The 16,311-nt window shown below is 49.9% G+C and overlaps 1 protein-coding gene across 1 annotated transcript in view; it reads right to left on the bottom strand.

Moving 5' to 3' along the window:
• PRKDC (protein kinase, DNA-activated, catalytic subunit) overlaps positions 1 to 16,311 on the bottom strand; it is a 3,158,350-nt gene that overhangs the window by 1,121,358 nt on the left and 2,020,681 nt on the right. The window contains exon 66 of the mRNA XM_078687323.1: positions 14,962 to 15,186. Coding sequence (XP_078543449.1) covers positions 14,962 to 15,186 — 225 coding nt within the window. The remainder of the gene's footprint in view (positions 1 to 14,961; positions 15,187 to 16,311) is intronic.

Raw genomic sequence — 16,311 nt, 5'->3', positions numbered from 1 at the left:
TTTGTTGGGTACTCGGGTCGGACTCGGGTCGGCCTCGGGGAAGTCTGGAAATACACCTCATGTGTTGCAAAGTCATCGGAGTCCGGCGGGAGCTTCGGAGATGCAAATAGGTCAGATGCGTCTTTGGTGCCTGTCACACAGGGGAATAATTATTTTACTCCAAGGGAGATTCTTCAGTCAACCAGCGTTGTGCAGATCGTCGAAGTTCTAGGATTCAGTATCAGAGTTTCGTCCAGGTGTAATCTAAAGTCCTGTTGCCAGGGGTCCCTATCTTATACCCAAGAAAGGGGTGGGACAAACTCTGGGGACACACCTATGGGAGGGTTTGGAAAGAGGGGTGGCTACACCCATTTCCTTTGTCCAGTTTTGCGCCAGAGCAGGGGCTGGTAGCCCCTGCAACCGGTTTGAACTGGGCTATGCACTGGGACGCCAAATGTGCCCCCCAGTGCTGACCTCAAAGCACTCTTGGAGTGCACCCACCCAGCCCCAATACACTAAAGCCTGTCTGGGAGGGGTTACACCTCCCTGTGACAAGAAACCTATTGTCCAGGCCTAACCTGCCGGAGTCTCGCCAGCAGCAGGAGGCAAGACTCGTGTCTGCGGCATCCATTATGTGATGCCAGGGTACAGTTAAGCTGGTACCGGGTGTACCGGTGTGGTCATGTTTCTCCCTCTAGAAGGGTGGAATCATACCCCGGCCAGTCAGGGCATGATTTCAAAGGGTTTGGCACCAAACACAACATGTTTCCTTGCAGCCATTCTAAAGTTAGCATTTACCGCGAGGTTATAATGCAGTTAAGAGTATATGGTCTGGCTACATCACAGAACAACCCCGGAGAATAGATTCCGAAGGCTGCAGAGGGGCCCTGCTCATGCATGGGCAACCTCTCACACAAAACCCAGCACCCTGCCTTCAGGATTGGTTTATATGTGTAGTAATTTAAGGTAGATACAGGGAACCTATATCTAAGTAAGGGGTGCATACACCACCTTACACAGGCTGCAGTAGCAGACCTGTGGTGTCATTTTGGAAGGCTTCCCAGGGGAGCATAATACATGCTTCAGCCCCTGGTAGGCCTCAGGGGTACCTCTGCCCTTGGTACCTAGTGTACCATATACTAGGGACTCATAAGGATACCCCAGTAACCAAACTGGAGTGTACCTAATGTACATGGAATCATTTTAGAGAGGAAGCAGTTAGGCTGGGTTCCTGGACAGGAGGGGTTCACTGCTTTTGGGTGGGTTGACCACAGGACCAGACCCTGGCCCTATGGCTACAGGTCCAGGCCCTGTGCCCAATACCCCGCTGTGCACAGCCAAAGTGGGATTGGCTTCAGTCAACCTCTCATTAAGCATGGCCGTAGGCATTGTGCAGCATGGGGTTGGTTGTCTCCAGGTGGAATGACCTGCAGTCAGGCCCTGTTGCCAACCCCTAGCTGTGCAGGGCCAAAGGCTGTGCAATGAGGTGGATTCGCTTCATGTATGGACATCAAAAATTGCTGGCCTTGGAACCTGGTGTGTGTTTCTCGACTGGTTTTTCCTGCTTCCCAGTGTCGACAGACCCTAGTTTTCCTTGTGACATATAACCTGCACTGTTTCAGGATGAAGCATTTTTGCTAACTGCAGTCATAGTAAGTGGTTAAATTTTTACCTTTTACAATTATACCAGTGTCTGTTTATGTTGAGCCTTCAGCATTACCCAGCTGCCAAATGTTATGAATGCTTAATTCAGCATATGTATGACATTTCAATGCCTTATTTATGAAACTGTAGCAAAAAGTGAGGGTAACAATAAGAAGCAGATCTAACTCTCCTAAAGCATGTCCATCAGCGTGTTCTGGACATCCCCAGAAAAGCCAGTCGTCCTCAGCCAGGCCTGACGCGTAGCGCCACTGACGTTGAAATCTCCCTGCCCAGCGAGTCTGGAGTGTCAAGACCACAACGGATGGTGAACTTGGCTGCGTCTCTCCCCTTAGCACTAACTTGGGAAAGAATTGTCCGAGCCTCCACCTGACACTGAGGCAGCACTTGCGCAACCGTATCCCACACAGAATGGGAGTAACGGCCCAAGAGACATGGAGTGCAGGCCTGAACTGGCGGAAGAGAAAATCTTCTTCCCAAATTGCTCCAGTTTCTTGGATTTCCTGTCCGGAGGTGCGGAAAGGAATGCACTTGGAGACGCAGAGGCTTGGACAACCAAGCTCTCGGGGGTGGGGGTGTTGGGAGAGGAAAACTGGGTCGCCCAGGGCCAGGCGATGGCGTCGGTCCACGTTCTTGTCCACAGGAGCCCCTGTGTTGGGCCTGGACCAGGTGCCCAAAAGAACTGAGAGTGCATCGTTAAAGGGCAGCAGCGGCTCCGTAGTAGCAGAAGCTGGCCGAAGCACCTTTGTCAGGAGATTAGTCCTGACAGCCACAGTGGAGAGTACACACTTTAGTCCAAGTTGCCCTAGGAACTTGGCCACTACATACGTATTTGACATATGCTAGGCAGGAACACAAAAGGTGTAGCACGCTAATCATTCAAGTTTGAGTAATCAGCATTATTAGAAAGACCGAAGAGTGCACAATCTACCGCTACTCACATCTATGTGAGTGGCACCAACACAAACGGGACAATCAGCCTTTATTCAACAATTTCAAATCAGTGTTTAAAAAGCTGTGAAGAAATTCTAATTATGTTATATTTCCGTTTAAACAGGCGCAAAAAATTCACAGACCCAATCTATAGCTACATACATCTATTAGTATTTGTCAAACCTTTAAATGGTGTAAAAAGTAACAGTTGTATTTATACAGTGAATATGATAACTAAACACCAAACGAAGACGGGCACATGGCATAGCACAGTCACCCAGTAATAATCTGACAATAATAATAATAATAATAATAATAGTAATAATAATAAAATAATTTATAAAGCGCATGGTTACGCCAAACGGCCTGTCCCCGCACTAGGGTGAGAGAGGAGGCATCGCCTAGAACCACGTCCAAAACAGCCAACCTAATCAACATGAAAACAGATGGGTTTTAAGAGCCTTCCTAAACCTTCAATTCAGAAGTTTCCATCCGGAGGCTCGGAGGGAGCTTATTCCAGCTCTGAGCCGCCAGAAGCCGAAAGGACGTGCCTCCCATTCTGGCCTTCTTAACCTTAGGTACTAGCAGCAGGCCGGTACCACTCGATCTAAGGGACCTTACGGGCATATAGCAGGTAATAAGATCCCTTAGATAAGAAGGACCCGTGCCCTGGTTGATGCGATGGCATGTGCAAAGCGTCTTAAACATGACTCTTTTCCTTACTGGAAGCCAGTGCAAAGCGTCCAAGGCTCTTTTGGAGGCAGCCCTCCTAGGTTGCCTAAGCACCAGTCGTGCAGCAGCATTCTGCAGAACTTGGAGTCTACTTAAGAATTTAGCTGTGGCGCCCAGATAGAGTATATTGCCATAGTCTAGGCGAGATGTAAGGAGGGCATGCACCAGCGTCTTCCTAGCCTCTATAGGAAGGAGATCCATCGTTTTCCGCAGGCTTTTAAGGACTGCAAAACACGTCCCCACTACACATCTAGTATGAGATTCGTACGAAAGATTGGAATCCAACCATACGCCCAGGTTCTTCACCTGGGTGCATGGTGTAGGAGTGGGACTCAAACTCGGCGGCCACCAAGCCGATGTCCAGACCAACGGAGTACCCCCTACCACAAGCACCTCGGTCTTGTTGCCATTAAGTTTCAGGCAGTACTTAGCCATCCAGGAGGCAAGCTCCTGCATGCATGCCCTGAAATTAGAGGCTGCCAAGTCTGGTGCCTGAGATAGGGAGATCACCAGCTGGGTGTCGGCGTACGAGACGACCCTGATTCTAAAACCTTCCGCTATCTCCGCCAGAGGGGCTATGTATAGGTTAAACACGGTAGGGCTCAGGGCCGAGCCCTGTGGCACACCCTGTTCCAGGTTGATGTCCTTGGAGTAGTGCGCACTCTGCCTAACCTGAAAGCTTCGCTCTGTCAGAAAAGACTGCAGCCATTTTAGGGCCGGGCCTGAGACACCGCCCTTGTTCAGACATTGCAGCAAGGTGTAATGAGCCACAGTGTCAAAGGCAGCTCTCCGGTGCAGCAGAATCAGGGCCATAGTTTGCCCAGCATCTGCCCCCTGTCTAATGACTTCCTTGGCAAGGAGTAGTGTGGACTCTGTAGAATGTGAAGCCCGGAAGCCCGATTGGGAAGGGTTCAGGAGGCAAGATTCCTCAACATGAGTCATGAGCTGTTAGTTTACTACCTTCTCTGCCACCTTAGCCAAGTACGGCAGCAGCGAGATAGGTCGCAGATTTTCAAGTTTGTCCGGACTGATATTCGGCTTCTTCTGAAGTTGGAGGACAGTGGCTTTTTTCCATCTCCCTGGCACCGTATGTGATCTAAACGAGACCTCCAAAATATGCCTAATATAGGGCTCAAGGATAGCCATACTCTCGCCCAACAACTTAGGTGAGGCGGGGTCTCTGGGCGAGCCAGACAATGCTCAGGCAGATTTTACTGAGTAGCTCGGGGGGTGGATGGGGGGTTCGGGGGAATAGTGAAGTTATCCGGCCTCCGATCTGTTCCACAAATTCCATGCCCATTTTAACGGTCCCAGGGAAAGAGGAATATATTTTCTCCACTTTCTCCGAGAAATAATTCGCAATCCGGTTGCATGACTCAGCCGAGCCTGCTATAGGCGCGGCAGTAGCTGCAAGGGAAGAAATCTCCTTATAAATTTTAAAAGTTCTTTCGTAGAGTTTTCCGCAGCCCCGATTCTAGCCTGGTAATGAGTGGCCTTAGCCCGCCTAATGAGTCTGTAGTATTTTTTCCGTTTTTCAATATATTCCAGTCTATCCTGGCTCAAAAATCCCTTTCACCATTGCCTCTCAAGGCGTTTACATTCAGCTTTTGCCAGGTGTAAAGCCGTGTTGAACCAAGGCGCTGATTTATGTGCCCTGCCCACAGTCTTATTAGGAAGCAGCGGGCCGCAATATTTAGTGCTTCATCTATACGCCTAATGTTTCTAGCATGGTGCTAAACGGGACCCACAGACTGTCTACAGGATGATTTTGGTCAAGAGGGGACTCCACACAGGTATCTAACTGCTTGAGTTCATATGAAGGCTTCCATGATTTCTGTTGTTTACAGAAGCATATGCATGAGTGTGTGCCTCCATAACATACATTATGTGCATGCTATTGCAAATCAAGGACCACATGTGTCCAGTTCAAAGGATACCCTCTTAATAGAAATGGCATCTTTCAGGTAATAATGTGCATCAAAGTGACTCTTCAGCCTTGCCACACCCACTGCCTTCTCCTTCCTCTCCTCGCCTCCAAGGCCCCATTACAGGTGCTTGACCTGTACAAACTCTGCTCCTGTTAGTGATTCATCTCCAAAATAACAGTTCCAGGAGGAGGTGCAAGTTGCTGCCCCAGATCAATATGAACAGTAATAAACCTTCAAAGTCTGGGACTCCAGGCAAAGCCCACCACAGTACATGCAGACCTAGATAGGTTCATCTCCAGAAACTAACCACTGCTTTGGGCAGAGTTTTCTTTCACATTTGTCTTTGAGGACAAATGACCTGCTTTGCTAAATCCCCTGACCTCAGGAACAGACTGCAGCTTTAGACACAAAACCCCTCCCACATAAGATGAAATAAGGCCTCCTCACAGTAGCACCACTGCTTCAGCAGAGGCAAACCTATGATCCCCAGAAGAACAGTGGCCGGACTATGAATAGTATTGTGTCTGGATAAAGTGAACAACATCATCAGGGACTGCTTTGGTGGGGCAAGATACATAAAAATACATGCAAGGCATCTTTGGTCATTTGTCAGCTTTTTTTCTCAGTAGGATATTGAATTCAGGAAATTGCAATTTTGCTTTTAACTTAACAAGCATAGGCTCTAAGAACCCAGTATGTTCAAATTTGTCAGGTAAAAAAACAGGACTGGACAAAGTTTTCCACAGGATTTTATGGGGCTTACCTGGCTGCTAAGTGGCAGGAAGATGCTTTTCTCTATGCTCTCTTCACCACACTGAAATAGTTTGTAACTGGAGCCTGCGGGAGCTCCCCTTGTGGGGCCTGTGAAGATTCACCTGCCTGTGGTGCTGTGGGTGGCGGTGCATTCACAGCCTCAAAACACCCTTTCGATGTTCTCTTCTGTACTCAGATGATTTCAGATGATTTTTAAGACCTTGTAAACATCGATGGGGACAGTGACCAAATGGGTGACACTTCTTTGACAGGAACCTGTTTCTACTAATGTTTCTGAGTCCATGGAGGCATGGAGTTGGGGTGGTGGGGTAGGAGCTGCCAAAGCTGCCAATCTCACAGGATAGTTGGTTAAACAATAATGGGGTAACCCTGTGTCCCTCAGAACCTGGGTATGGATAAGTTAAACAAGAAATGGTTCTGTCTGGTAGAAGATACGTTACTTAATGGTGCTCATAATGCACTGGGTAGCAACTTTTTAAAGAACCTGTAAAGTAAAAAAATGTCTTTGAAGAAATGGAAACAGAAATGTAAATGCTTTGTACTGTTTCGTTTATTAGAATTCAATTGTTCATAGATAATCGCACAAGTTACTACTTGTGTAACGATATATCTGTAAGAGACATTAGTTAGTGATAGATTCCTTACCTTAGAATATCCCCAGGCGTCAGACTGGATCCGGAATTTTTTTGCGTAGCAGTACCCATGCGCCTCGGTAGGCATCGTCCGCGGCTCCGCATCTGTCGTCGGCGCCGTGATGACGTCGTCGGAGTACTTAGACGCCGCCTCCACGTGCTGACGTCAGTTCTTATACACAGCTTTTCCGCGCCAGAAACGCAGAGCCATGATAAGAACCAACACTGGTGCCATGAAACTAGGGCCCTCAAAGGGGATGACCGTAACCCTAGATATCGGTTCGCAGAACGGGGAGGATGGGTGGGTCGGTAAGGAATCTTATCACTAACTAATGTCTCTTACAGATATATCGTTACACAAGTAGTAATTTGTGCTTATGAAAGAGACACGTTAGTGATAGATTCCTTACCTTAGAATAGATACCCCAGCAATACCAACCCCGCTGGTGGGTCTACGAACCAATAATTACACCAGAAAGTCCTGGAGGACGGAACGGCCAAAGAAACCATCCCTCCGGACTTGGCTGTCCAGGCAGTAGTGTCTCGCAAACGTGTGCAGCGAGGCCCACGTAGCTGCCTGACAAATGTCCTGCAAGGGCACTCCTCGGCCCAGGGCAGTCGTAGTCGCCGTGGCCCGAGTGGAATGAGCCCTCAGCCCAACAGGGGGTTCCTTCTTAGCCACGGAATAACACGCCTGGATGCACAAGATGATCCACCGAGAGATGGTCCCTTCTTAGCACCCACGTAGCCAACAAAGAGTTGGTCATCCACCGGGAACTGGCGTGTGCGATCCAGATAATAGGAGAGCGCACGTTTTGGGTCCTGACGGTGGAGCCTCTCTTCCTCTTTCGAGGGATGCGGAGGCGGAAAGAAGGTGGGCAAGGTGATGGACTGCCCTATGTGGTAGGCCGTGACAACCTTGGGCAGGAAAGAGGGTCTCGTCCGCAACACAACCTTGTCCGGATGGACAGAGAGGAAAGGAGGTGGGGAAGAAAGAGCCTGGAGCTCACTCACTCTCCTGGCAGAGGTGATGGCAACCAGGAAATCAGTCTTCAAAGTAAGAAGACGGAGAGGACAGTTATGGAGCAGCTCAAAGGGAGCACACATTAGGTAAGTAAGTACAAGGTTCAAGTCCCACTGGGGCATCACCAAAGGAACAGGAGGAAACATGTGTGTGATGCCCTTCAAAAAGCTATTTACAATTGGGGACTTGAACAAAGATGGCTGATCAGGTAGCCTTAAGAAGGCGGAAAGGGCAGAAAGGTAGCCCTTGATAGTGCCCAGAGCAGAGCCCTGCTGGGCTAGAGAAAGAAGGAAGAGGAGAACCTCAGAAAGGGAGGCAGAGAATGGATCCACAGCCTTTGCTGTGCACCATACCACAAATCTGTTCCACCTGCAGGCGTATACCGACTTTGTGGAGGGACGCCTGGCTGCCAGAATGACATTACAGACTTCAGGAGGCAAGTCAAATGACCTCAACTGTCGCCGCTCAATCTCCAAGCTTGTAGGTGGAGACTGGACAGGTTCGGGTGGAGGACTGTCCCCTGCTGTTGCAACAGAAGGTCCCCCTAAAGAGACAGATGAATCGGGGGATCGACAGACATCCTGAGTAGCTCTGGATACCAATATCTTCGTGCCCAGTCTGGAGCCACAAGGATAACCTGGGCCCGGTCGCGCCGGATGTATGACGTTACAACGCATACTTTTACCACGCATACCATTACAACGCGGTTTTTACCACGCATACCATTACAACGCATAGCGCTTTGGGGTGCTGGATAGTGAATAGTTTAATTTACTATTCCAACTCCAGTCCCCGTGGACACTAGGGAAGGTTATTGGATAGTAAATTAACCTATTCCCTATCCTAGAGCGCCCCCGAGCGCAATGCGTTGTAATGGTATGCGTGGTAAAAACCGCGTTGTAATGGTAGTGCGTGGTAAAAAATGCGTGGTAAAGGTTGTATACCGGTCGCGCCTGATCTTCTTCAGCACTCTGGGCAGAAGTGGTATAGGTGGAAAGGCGTACAATAGACCGCAACTCCACTCGCAACGAAAAGCGTCTCCGAGCGAGTGCCGCCTTGGAAATTCCAACGCGCAGAACTGATGACATTGCGCGTTCTCTTCTGTAGCTAATAGATCTAACCAAGGCTCTCCCCACTGCTGAAAGAGGCCTTGCGCCACGTCCGAGTTCAGACGCCATTCGTGATCCATCATGCACCGACGGCTGAGTTCGTCCGCCCTGGCATTCAGAGAACCTGCCAGGTGTTGAACCACCAGGGTCACACCCTGATGTTCCAGCCACTGCCAGAGGCGCAGAACCTCCTGGCATAGGGTCCACGTCCCCACCCCGCCCAGTTTGTTGCAGTACCACATGGCGGTGGTGTTGTCTGTGAACACCTGCACTACACTCCCCCGGACAGAGGGGAGGAATGCCTTCAGTGCAAGTCGGATCGCCCGCAGCTCCAGAAGGTTGATGTGGAGCTGGGACTCCGCCGGAAACCAGAGGCCTCTGATCTCCGCCTCTCCCATGCGGCCCCCCAAGGCCTGGAGGGACGCGTCCGTCACAACTACGTGCTCCGGTTGGGGTAGGAAGAGGGATCTGCCGCTGACCCAATCGCGGTCCGTGAGCCACCACTGCAACTGTCTTGCAGTGCCCTCCGAGATCAAGACATAGTCGGACAAATTGCCCTGTTGCTGGGCCCACTGAAACTTCAGGTCCCACTGCAGAGCCCGCATCCGTCATCGGGCGTGATGCACCAGAAGGATGCAGGAGGCCATCAGCCCAGAAGCCGCAGCGTCAACCTGACCGAGACTCCGGATAAAGGCTAAAAGATCGGAATCAGAGCCTAAATATCTCGAACCCGCTGTTCGGGAGGATAAACCCGAAACTGCGCCGAGTCTAGAACCGCTCCGATGAAGAGGAGCTTCTGAGAGGGACACAGGTGTGACTTCGGCACATTGATGGAGAACCCCAGCAGGTGCAGGAGGTCCGCCGTAGTCTGGAGGTGGCTGACGACTGTCTGGGGCGAGCCCGCCTGCAACAACCAGTCGTCGAGGTAGGGGAAGACTGAAACCCCTAACCTGCGCAGATGAGCTGCGACCACCGCCATCACTTTCGTGAACACCCGTGGGGCGCTTGTAAGGCCGAACGGGAGCACGGTAAACAAAGTGCTCGTGGCCTACCGTGAACCGCAGGTAACGCCGGTGGGCCGGCAGGACGGGGATGTGAAAATAAGCGTCCTGCAAGTCCAACGCTACCATCCAGTCTCCAGGGTCTAGGGCAACTAAGACCTGAGCCAATGTCAGCATCTTGAACTTCTCCTTCCGGAGGAAGCCGTTGACGTTCCGTAGGTCCAAGATAGGGCGTAGGCCCCCTTTGCCCTTCTTGGGTACCAGAAAGTAGTGGGAGTAACAACCACACCCTACTTCTGGCCCAGGAACGCGCTCGATGGCCCCCTTGGCCAAGAGGGCCGTAACTTCCTCTTGGAGAAGTGTCAAGTGATCCCCCGACACGCGGTGGTACTGCTGGAGGGGACGCCTCGAAGGGGAGGGAGTAGTCCCTTCGGATGATTTGCAGCACCCACCTGTCCAAAGTGACAGTGCGCCAGTGGTGGTGGTGATGGCGAACCCTGCCCCCCACTGGCGTCACATGGGCCTGAAAGCACGGACTAGGAGGGTTTTGAGGCGGATGCTGCAGGGGTAGGTGTGGACTGGCCTCGCCGTTGTCCCCGACCGCCGCCACGGCGGATTCCACGGCCGCCACCGCGCTGGATGTTAGACTGTGGTGTGTGGCTGGCAGCACCTGTGGGGGCGCCCCTTCCTTAGTCACGAAAGGAGCGAAAGGCACCCGTTTGCTGGCGCGGGGCCGAGAGGCCCAAGGACTTGGCCGTAGCCCTGGTGTCCTTAAAACGCTCAAGCGCATGGTCTGCCTTGTCGCCAAAGAGGCGACGGCCATCGAACGGCATGTCCATAAGTGTGTTTTGGACATCGGCAGAGAAATTCGCAGACCTCAACCAGGCGTTACGACAAATCGCCACCGTCGTTGCCATCGCTCTACCTAGAGAGTCGGTAGTGTCCAGCCCACACCGGATGGAATACCGTGCCGCATCTCGGCCCTCCACAAGGGCCTGGCCGAGTTTAGCCTGTACCTCCAACGGGCATTCTGGCAGCACGGCCGCGACCGTGTCCCACAGAGAGTGGGTGTAGCAGCCCAAGAGGCACGCGGTATTGACTGACCGCAATCCCAAACTCAGGGAGGAGAATACCTTTTTCCCGTAATTCTCGTACCTCTTGGATTCCCGGTCGGGGGGAGCCGACAGGAATGCGGTCTGGGAATTGGAGGCCTGGATAACCAGGCTCTCAGGGGTGGGATGGGTGGACAGAAAGCAAGGGTCACCCGGAGCCGGGCGGTTGCGTCTGGCCACGTTCCTATCCACAGGCTGCCCTGTGGCGGGCCTGGACCAAGTGCCCAAAAAAACATCTGACAAGGCCTCATTAAACGGCAGAAGAGGCTCGGCCGAGCTTGACTGCGGTTTAAGGACTTCAGTGAGGAGGTTAGTCCTCACAGCCGCGACGGGGAGCTCAAGGCCCAAGGCCTTGGCCGCCCTCATCAGCACCACGCTATAAGCAGCCCCCTCCTCCTTAGCCACGCTAGGAGGGGAGACAAAACCAGTGTCGGGTGAAGTGTCCAGACCACTGGCCTCCCCAAGCTCTCCTGTACAGTCCGCAGAAGACCGATACTCACGTGCCAGAGGGTCCTCAGACCCTTCCCAGTCCCCCTCGTCACCCATCGCCTGGTACTCAGGCTCAAAGGATGGGGCCGGGTCATTGAAATAGAAATCTCCCATCAGCGTCGAGAGCGCCACCGAGCGGCACCGCTCCGGCGCCGGACCCGAATTGAGGGCAGGACCAGGGACGACGTCGTCCTGGGATGGCGCCGGAGGCGACACCATAGGGGCCGACGCCGGCGAGGTCGACCGGCAGCAACCTGGATCCGGAACCGGACCCAGAGGGGCCCTGCGGCGTCGGGACCGAAGTCGCCGACAAAGTTCTCAACAAAGTACCTGGATGCGTAACGCAAAGTGAACAAAAGGCTCGCAAAAGAGGAGATACGTGGGTTCCGTGACCCGGGGGAACGGTTGCGTCCTTCCTCAATGCTTGCGCAGAGTAGGGGACTCGTCGTGAGCCTTACCGGTGCGGAGGTGATGCATAGATTCTTGGCCTGCAGGCCCGTTGCGGTGAGCAAGATGGCGCCTTGAGGCGATGCGACAATCCGTTTGCGATGCAAAAAGATGGCGCCCTTGATGCGTCAATGCGATGACGATGCGTTGTCGCCCTAGCATCCTTGCGACGACTCTGTACTTTGGACCCGCGACAGGCCCTGCGACACGCTTCTCCGGTGCTGCGACAGCAGGCAGCTTCGATGAACACACGCTTATAGGGAGATGCGGCGAAGGCTCGCTTCTCCGGCGTTGCGATGATTTCAGCTGCGGCGGCAACACGCTTCTTCTCGATGCGTCGCGCTTCCAGCTCCCAGCGGCACGCAAGTGTTTGGAGTCAGAATTCCCAGCAAGGAAATTCAGGAGGGAGCTGGAGGTGAAGTCTTTTGTCCCTGAGACTTCAGCAGGAGGCAATCACCGTTCAAGCCCTTGAAGAATATTCTGCAGATGAAAGTCTTTACAAAGTTCCTTCTCCTTTCCCTTGGCAATGAAGCAACCACTGCAGGCCAACTGAACAAACAGCACACTGGCAGAGAGGCAGTCCAAACTCCTGCAGCTTCCTTGGTTCTTCTCCTTGGCAGAAAGGTTTCTTGTTCCAGAAGTGATCTAATTTCTTGGGATCAGGGTCCCCATATTTATACCCCAAAATCCTTTGTTCTCTGAAGGCAGAGAAGCCTCTGCCTAGTTCAAACCAGTTCCTGAGCACTTTGTTTACATGACTCTCTTCTTTCTTTCACTGTGCAGGGCAGAGACATCAGCCGCGCCACAGGAGATGGAGCCAGCACAGGGGAGGGAAGATACAGCTTTGGAGTACTCTGTTGACATGATTCCTCCTCTCCTTTCACGGTGCAGGGCAGAGACATCAGACAATCCACAGGGGGTGGAGCCAGCATTGTAGAGGGAAGGTCCAGCCCTATTCAGGTCCAGGTGCATCTCCTCCCTCCCATCTAGATGCAGATCTTCCTATTCACCACTGGGCTGCCCCAGTCTGTCTCCTGGAATCCCCCAGCCCTGTCACTCACAAACGCAGACAAGGAATACACAACCTAGCAGAGGCAGGCTTAAATGGTTAGGCAAGCAAATATCTGCTTTCTAAAAGTGGTATTTGCAAACACAGAATATTAAAATAAACTTCACTAAAAGATGTATTTTATTATTCTGAGTTCAGGCATACTAAATTTGAATTTCTACCATGTTCCCTGAGTAAGTTAGGATTATAAGAATGTAATAATCCAACTGCCCATGCTGGCCTATAGAGGACAGGTAGCCTTCAATAGTGAAAAACAAAAATGGCTGTAATTCATTATTAGAACATGCTACACACATCAGAGCATGTCTTTATACTTACAATGCACCCTGCCCTTGGGCCCACCATAGAGGTGTCTAATATGAAGCAAAGGGAAGGTTTAGGGACTGGCAAGTGGGTGCACTTGGCCAAGTCGACATGGCAGTGCTAGACTGCATACAGGCATTGCAATGGCGGCCTGAGACACACTTTACAAGCTGTTTCTGTGGGTGGCACAACCAGTGCTGCAAGCCCACCAGCAGTATTTGATTTACAAGCCTTGGGCACACATTGTGCACTGTACTAGGGGCTGACAGATAAATCAAATAACCTAATCATGGAATCCAATTAGTATATCAATTTAGCATAGGGAGCACTTGCACTGTTGCACTGATTAGCAGTGGCATAGTGCCCAAAACATAAGTCCAGCACAAACATATCAAAAACGGAGGAGACAATCCGTCAAAATGGAAGGGAGACTCACGCCAAGGATGTCAGGTCTAACAAGCACCATTAAGTAACGTATCTTCTACCAGACAGAACCATTTCCTGTTTAACTCACAGGATAGTTCTCACCATTGAGGACTGGTCAAGAAGTTATCATAGCCTTACAGAACAAATCAGCATATCTAGTAAGATGGCGTTGACCTGAACAGGCTCAGCTGACAGGAGTCAGTAACTCCTGCTTTATCATCTTCTTTAATGGGGGGAATATTTTTCAAACAATGAGGAAAAGCCAAGTATCATAAAATTCTGTCAATACTCTGAATCGACCTTGGAGTTGAAGAAAGAAGAGGGTTTCTACTCCAGATGGTGTAATTTGTGTTTCTTGTGTGAAGATCTTTAGGAGATTGTTCCAAAAATAAAGCGCACATCCACCCGCTTGTGGCAAGTGCACCAATCAACAGGAGTAGCAAGCCAGAGTCATGGTCCTAGCCCAGACGTCACGCGCAGATGTCATGTGGATCCAATAAAGATCTTTTCTTTGAGCATCTTCTGGGTAGACATGAAATAAATTGAGGAATTTCATCAGTGAAGGAATGAAAGAGCTCCAGACTCATGTTGATGATTTGTGGAAAAACAGGAATTGATCACAGTGTGCCAGTAGGTGCTATTATACTGTGAGGTAGTCACATCTTACAGATAGATCTTATGCTGCATGGTTCACCTGGCAATACTGAAGAGCTACTGCTGGGGACAGATGAATCCATCCATCAGAATTGGAAGACACAGATTTACCGATATGGGAGGGAGAAGGTGGGTGCTGCTGGTAGCCATTTATTGATGGTCTGAAACTCACAGGGAGTAGAAAAATAAGTGGCAGGTTGGTCTTTCCTTCTCCTTACCCCTAAGTCTGAGCAGCATCACCTTCCATGAGTGGGTAGTATAATTCCCAAAGACTGGCCAGCATCTCATGCTTAGCATCAGCAGCATCACCAGCTGAGCCTGGCCAGCATGCCACCGTAAAGGAATAAGAGGCCCTCACTAACAATTTCAATAGTCCTAAGAAGTATGTTATCAAATTATCCAAGGCAGGTGCTCCCCACTACTGTAAGAATTAGTGGGATTCTAGAATATTAAATAAAACTAGCCTTGTGCTTCAGATTGTGTTATTTTAACTTATTTCAAAATTATTTTTTCTCTTATTTCAAATTTTTGCTTTTACAATGAACATGTATATACCATATTACCATATGGAGTTAGGCACTGAAATTAACTAGCATTTGGATATGTTTTGTGATTGATAAAAAATGAATAATATTTCAACTGTGCACGCTTTATTATCACACCCATTATTAAATGTAGCTTTGATACCTGCATGAACACCTGAATACCATTGTTGATATAGTATTTTGCTCTGTCATAATCATCCTGCAAGATGTACAGAAGGCTGAGTTCTTGGCTGTAGTGAGTTTCCAAAAGCGCCTTTCGCTGTTCAACTTTCATGGAATTGTCAACAAACGTGAGCAAAGCCTGGTCATCATCTCCCTCAAGCAGCAACTTCGCTTTACTGCGCATCATATATGGTAGGTAGGTTTCCTAAAAGAGAAACACATTGTTAATAGGTCAAAAGATCCTCTTTGTATGATATTTTACCAAGGTATGGTTAATTCTATGAATGGCGCACAGCGATAAAATGTAGTATGATGTATTTAAGTAGCACTTATGTTAGGGCATTTCAAAGCGCTGCCAGCTAAGGCTTTCAAAACTGGTGCTGCAGGGATTCTTCTCATGCACATAACTATACGCAGGAAACCAGGACCTCAGTGTATTGTGGTGTACCAAAAAGCCACCTCAGTGCTAGAACCCCAATCCGACTAGCAATAGTGTCTCAATTGTTCTCCGTACTACAGCAAAGCTACCAACGATTAGACAACCTAGAACATGTGACTTAGTAAACTCTCAGGACTAGTGGGAAACTAAAACACTCTTTCGCTCCAACACTCAAACTAGTCCACAATGTGAATAATCAGAGACACTGTATAGTTTAAACTGTTTATTTTAACTAACGTGCTCTAAGATGCCGCACACTAGCCAACACTAGCAGAAAAATGCATAAGAATAATACAATCAGCATTGTTACACTTCCATAAAACACAAAAGGGGAAATCATATTATGAGGACAGTGGAAACAAGACTATAGCGCCTTTACCACCCTCCCCGTGTTGGGAGCTAGTTTATTATAATTATAAAAGACCTCTGAGCTTTGTCAGGGGGACCCCATACCTCCAAGATCAGATGCAATGAATCACATCCCAGGACAATCACAGCTATTCTTAGTTGGAAAGGTTTTCTCCAAGTGCCTTCTCATGCATGTAATGCCATAATAAAAAGCACCCGAGTTTCAGTTGGGCAGCTGTGCCTCGCGTTATGTCTATGTGCATGAGACTGACCAATGTGAATCTACAGCATACATTGTTATTCTACCTTGAACACGCTGTGCAGACAGAGAGCACAGTGTACGGCTAGATATGTGAAAAGCAAACAGTTCTCATGAGAAGAAGCGCAAGCAGTGTATTTACTAGAACAGAGCCATGTAATGTTGTGTGCAAAAGCGTCAGAATGGTGTCTAAGCATATATTTCACTCATGCTAACTTAGCAATGTCTGCAGTTAACCCCATATCCTCACAACACTAGAACAAGATAAACTTTAGAAGCTGAAA

Source organism: Lissotriton helveticus, chromosome 4_1 (assembly GCF_964261635.1).
Source record: "Lissotriton helveticus chromosome 4_1, aLisHel1.1, whole genome shotgun sequence".
Lineage (NCBI taxonomy): Eukaryota > Metazoa > Chordata > Amphibia > Caudata > Salamandridae > Lissotriton > Lissotriton helveticus.
This window is presented reverse-complemented; position numbering and strand designations above follow the sequence as displayed.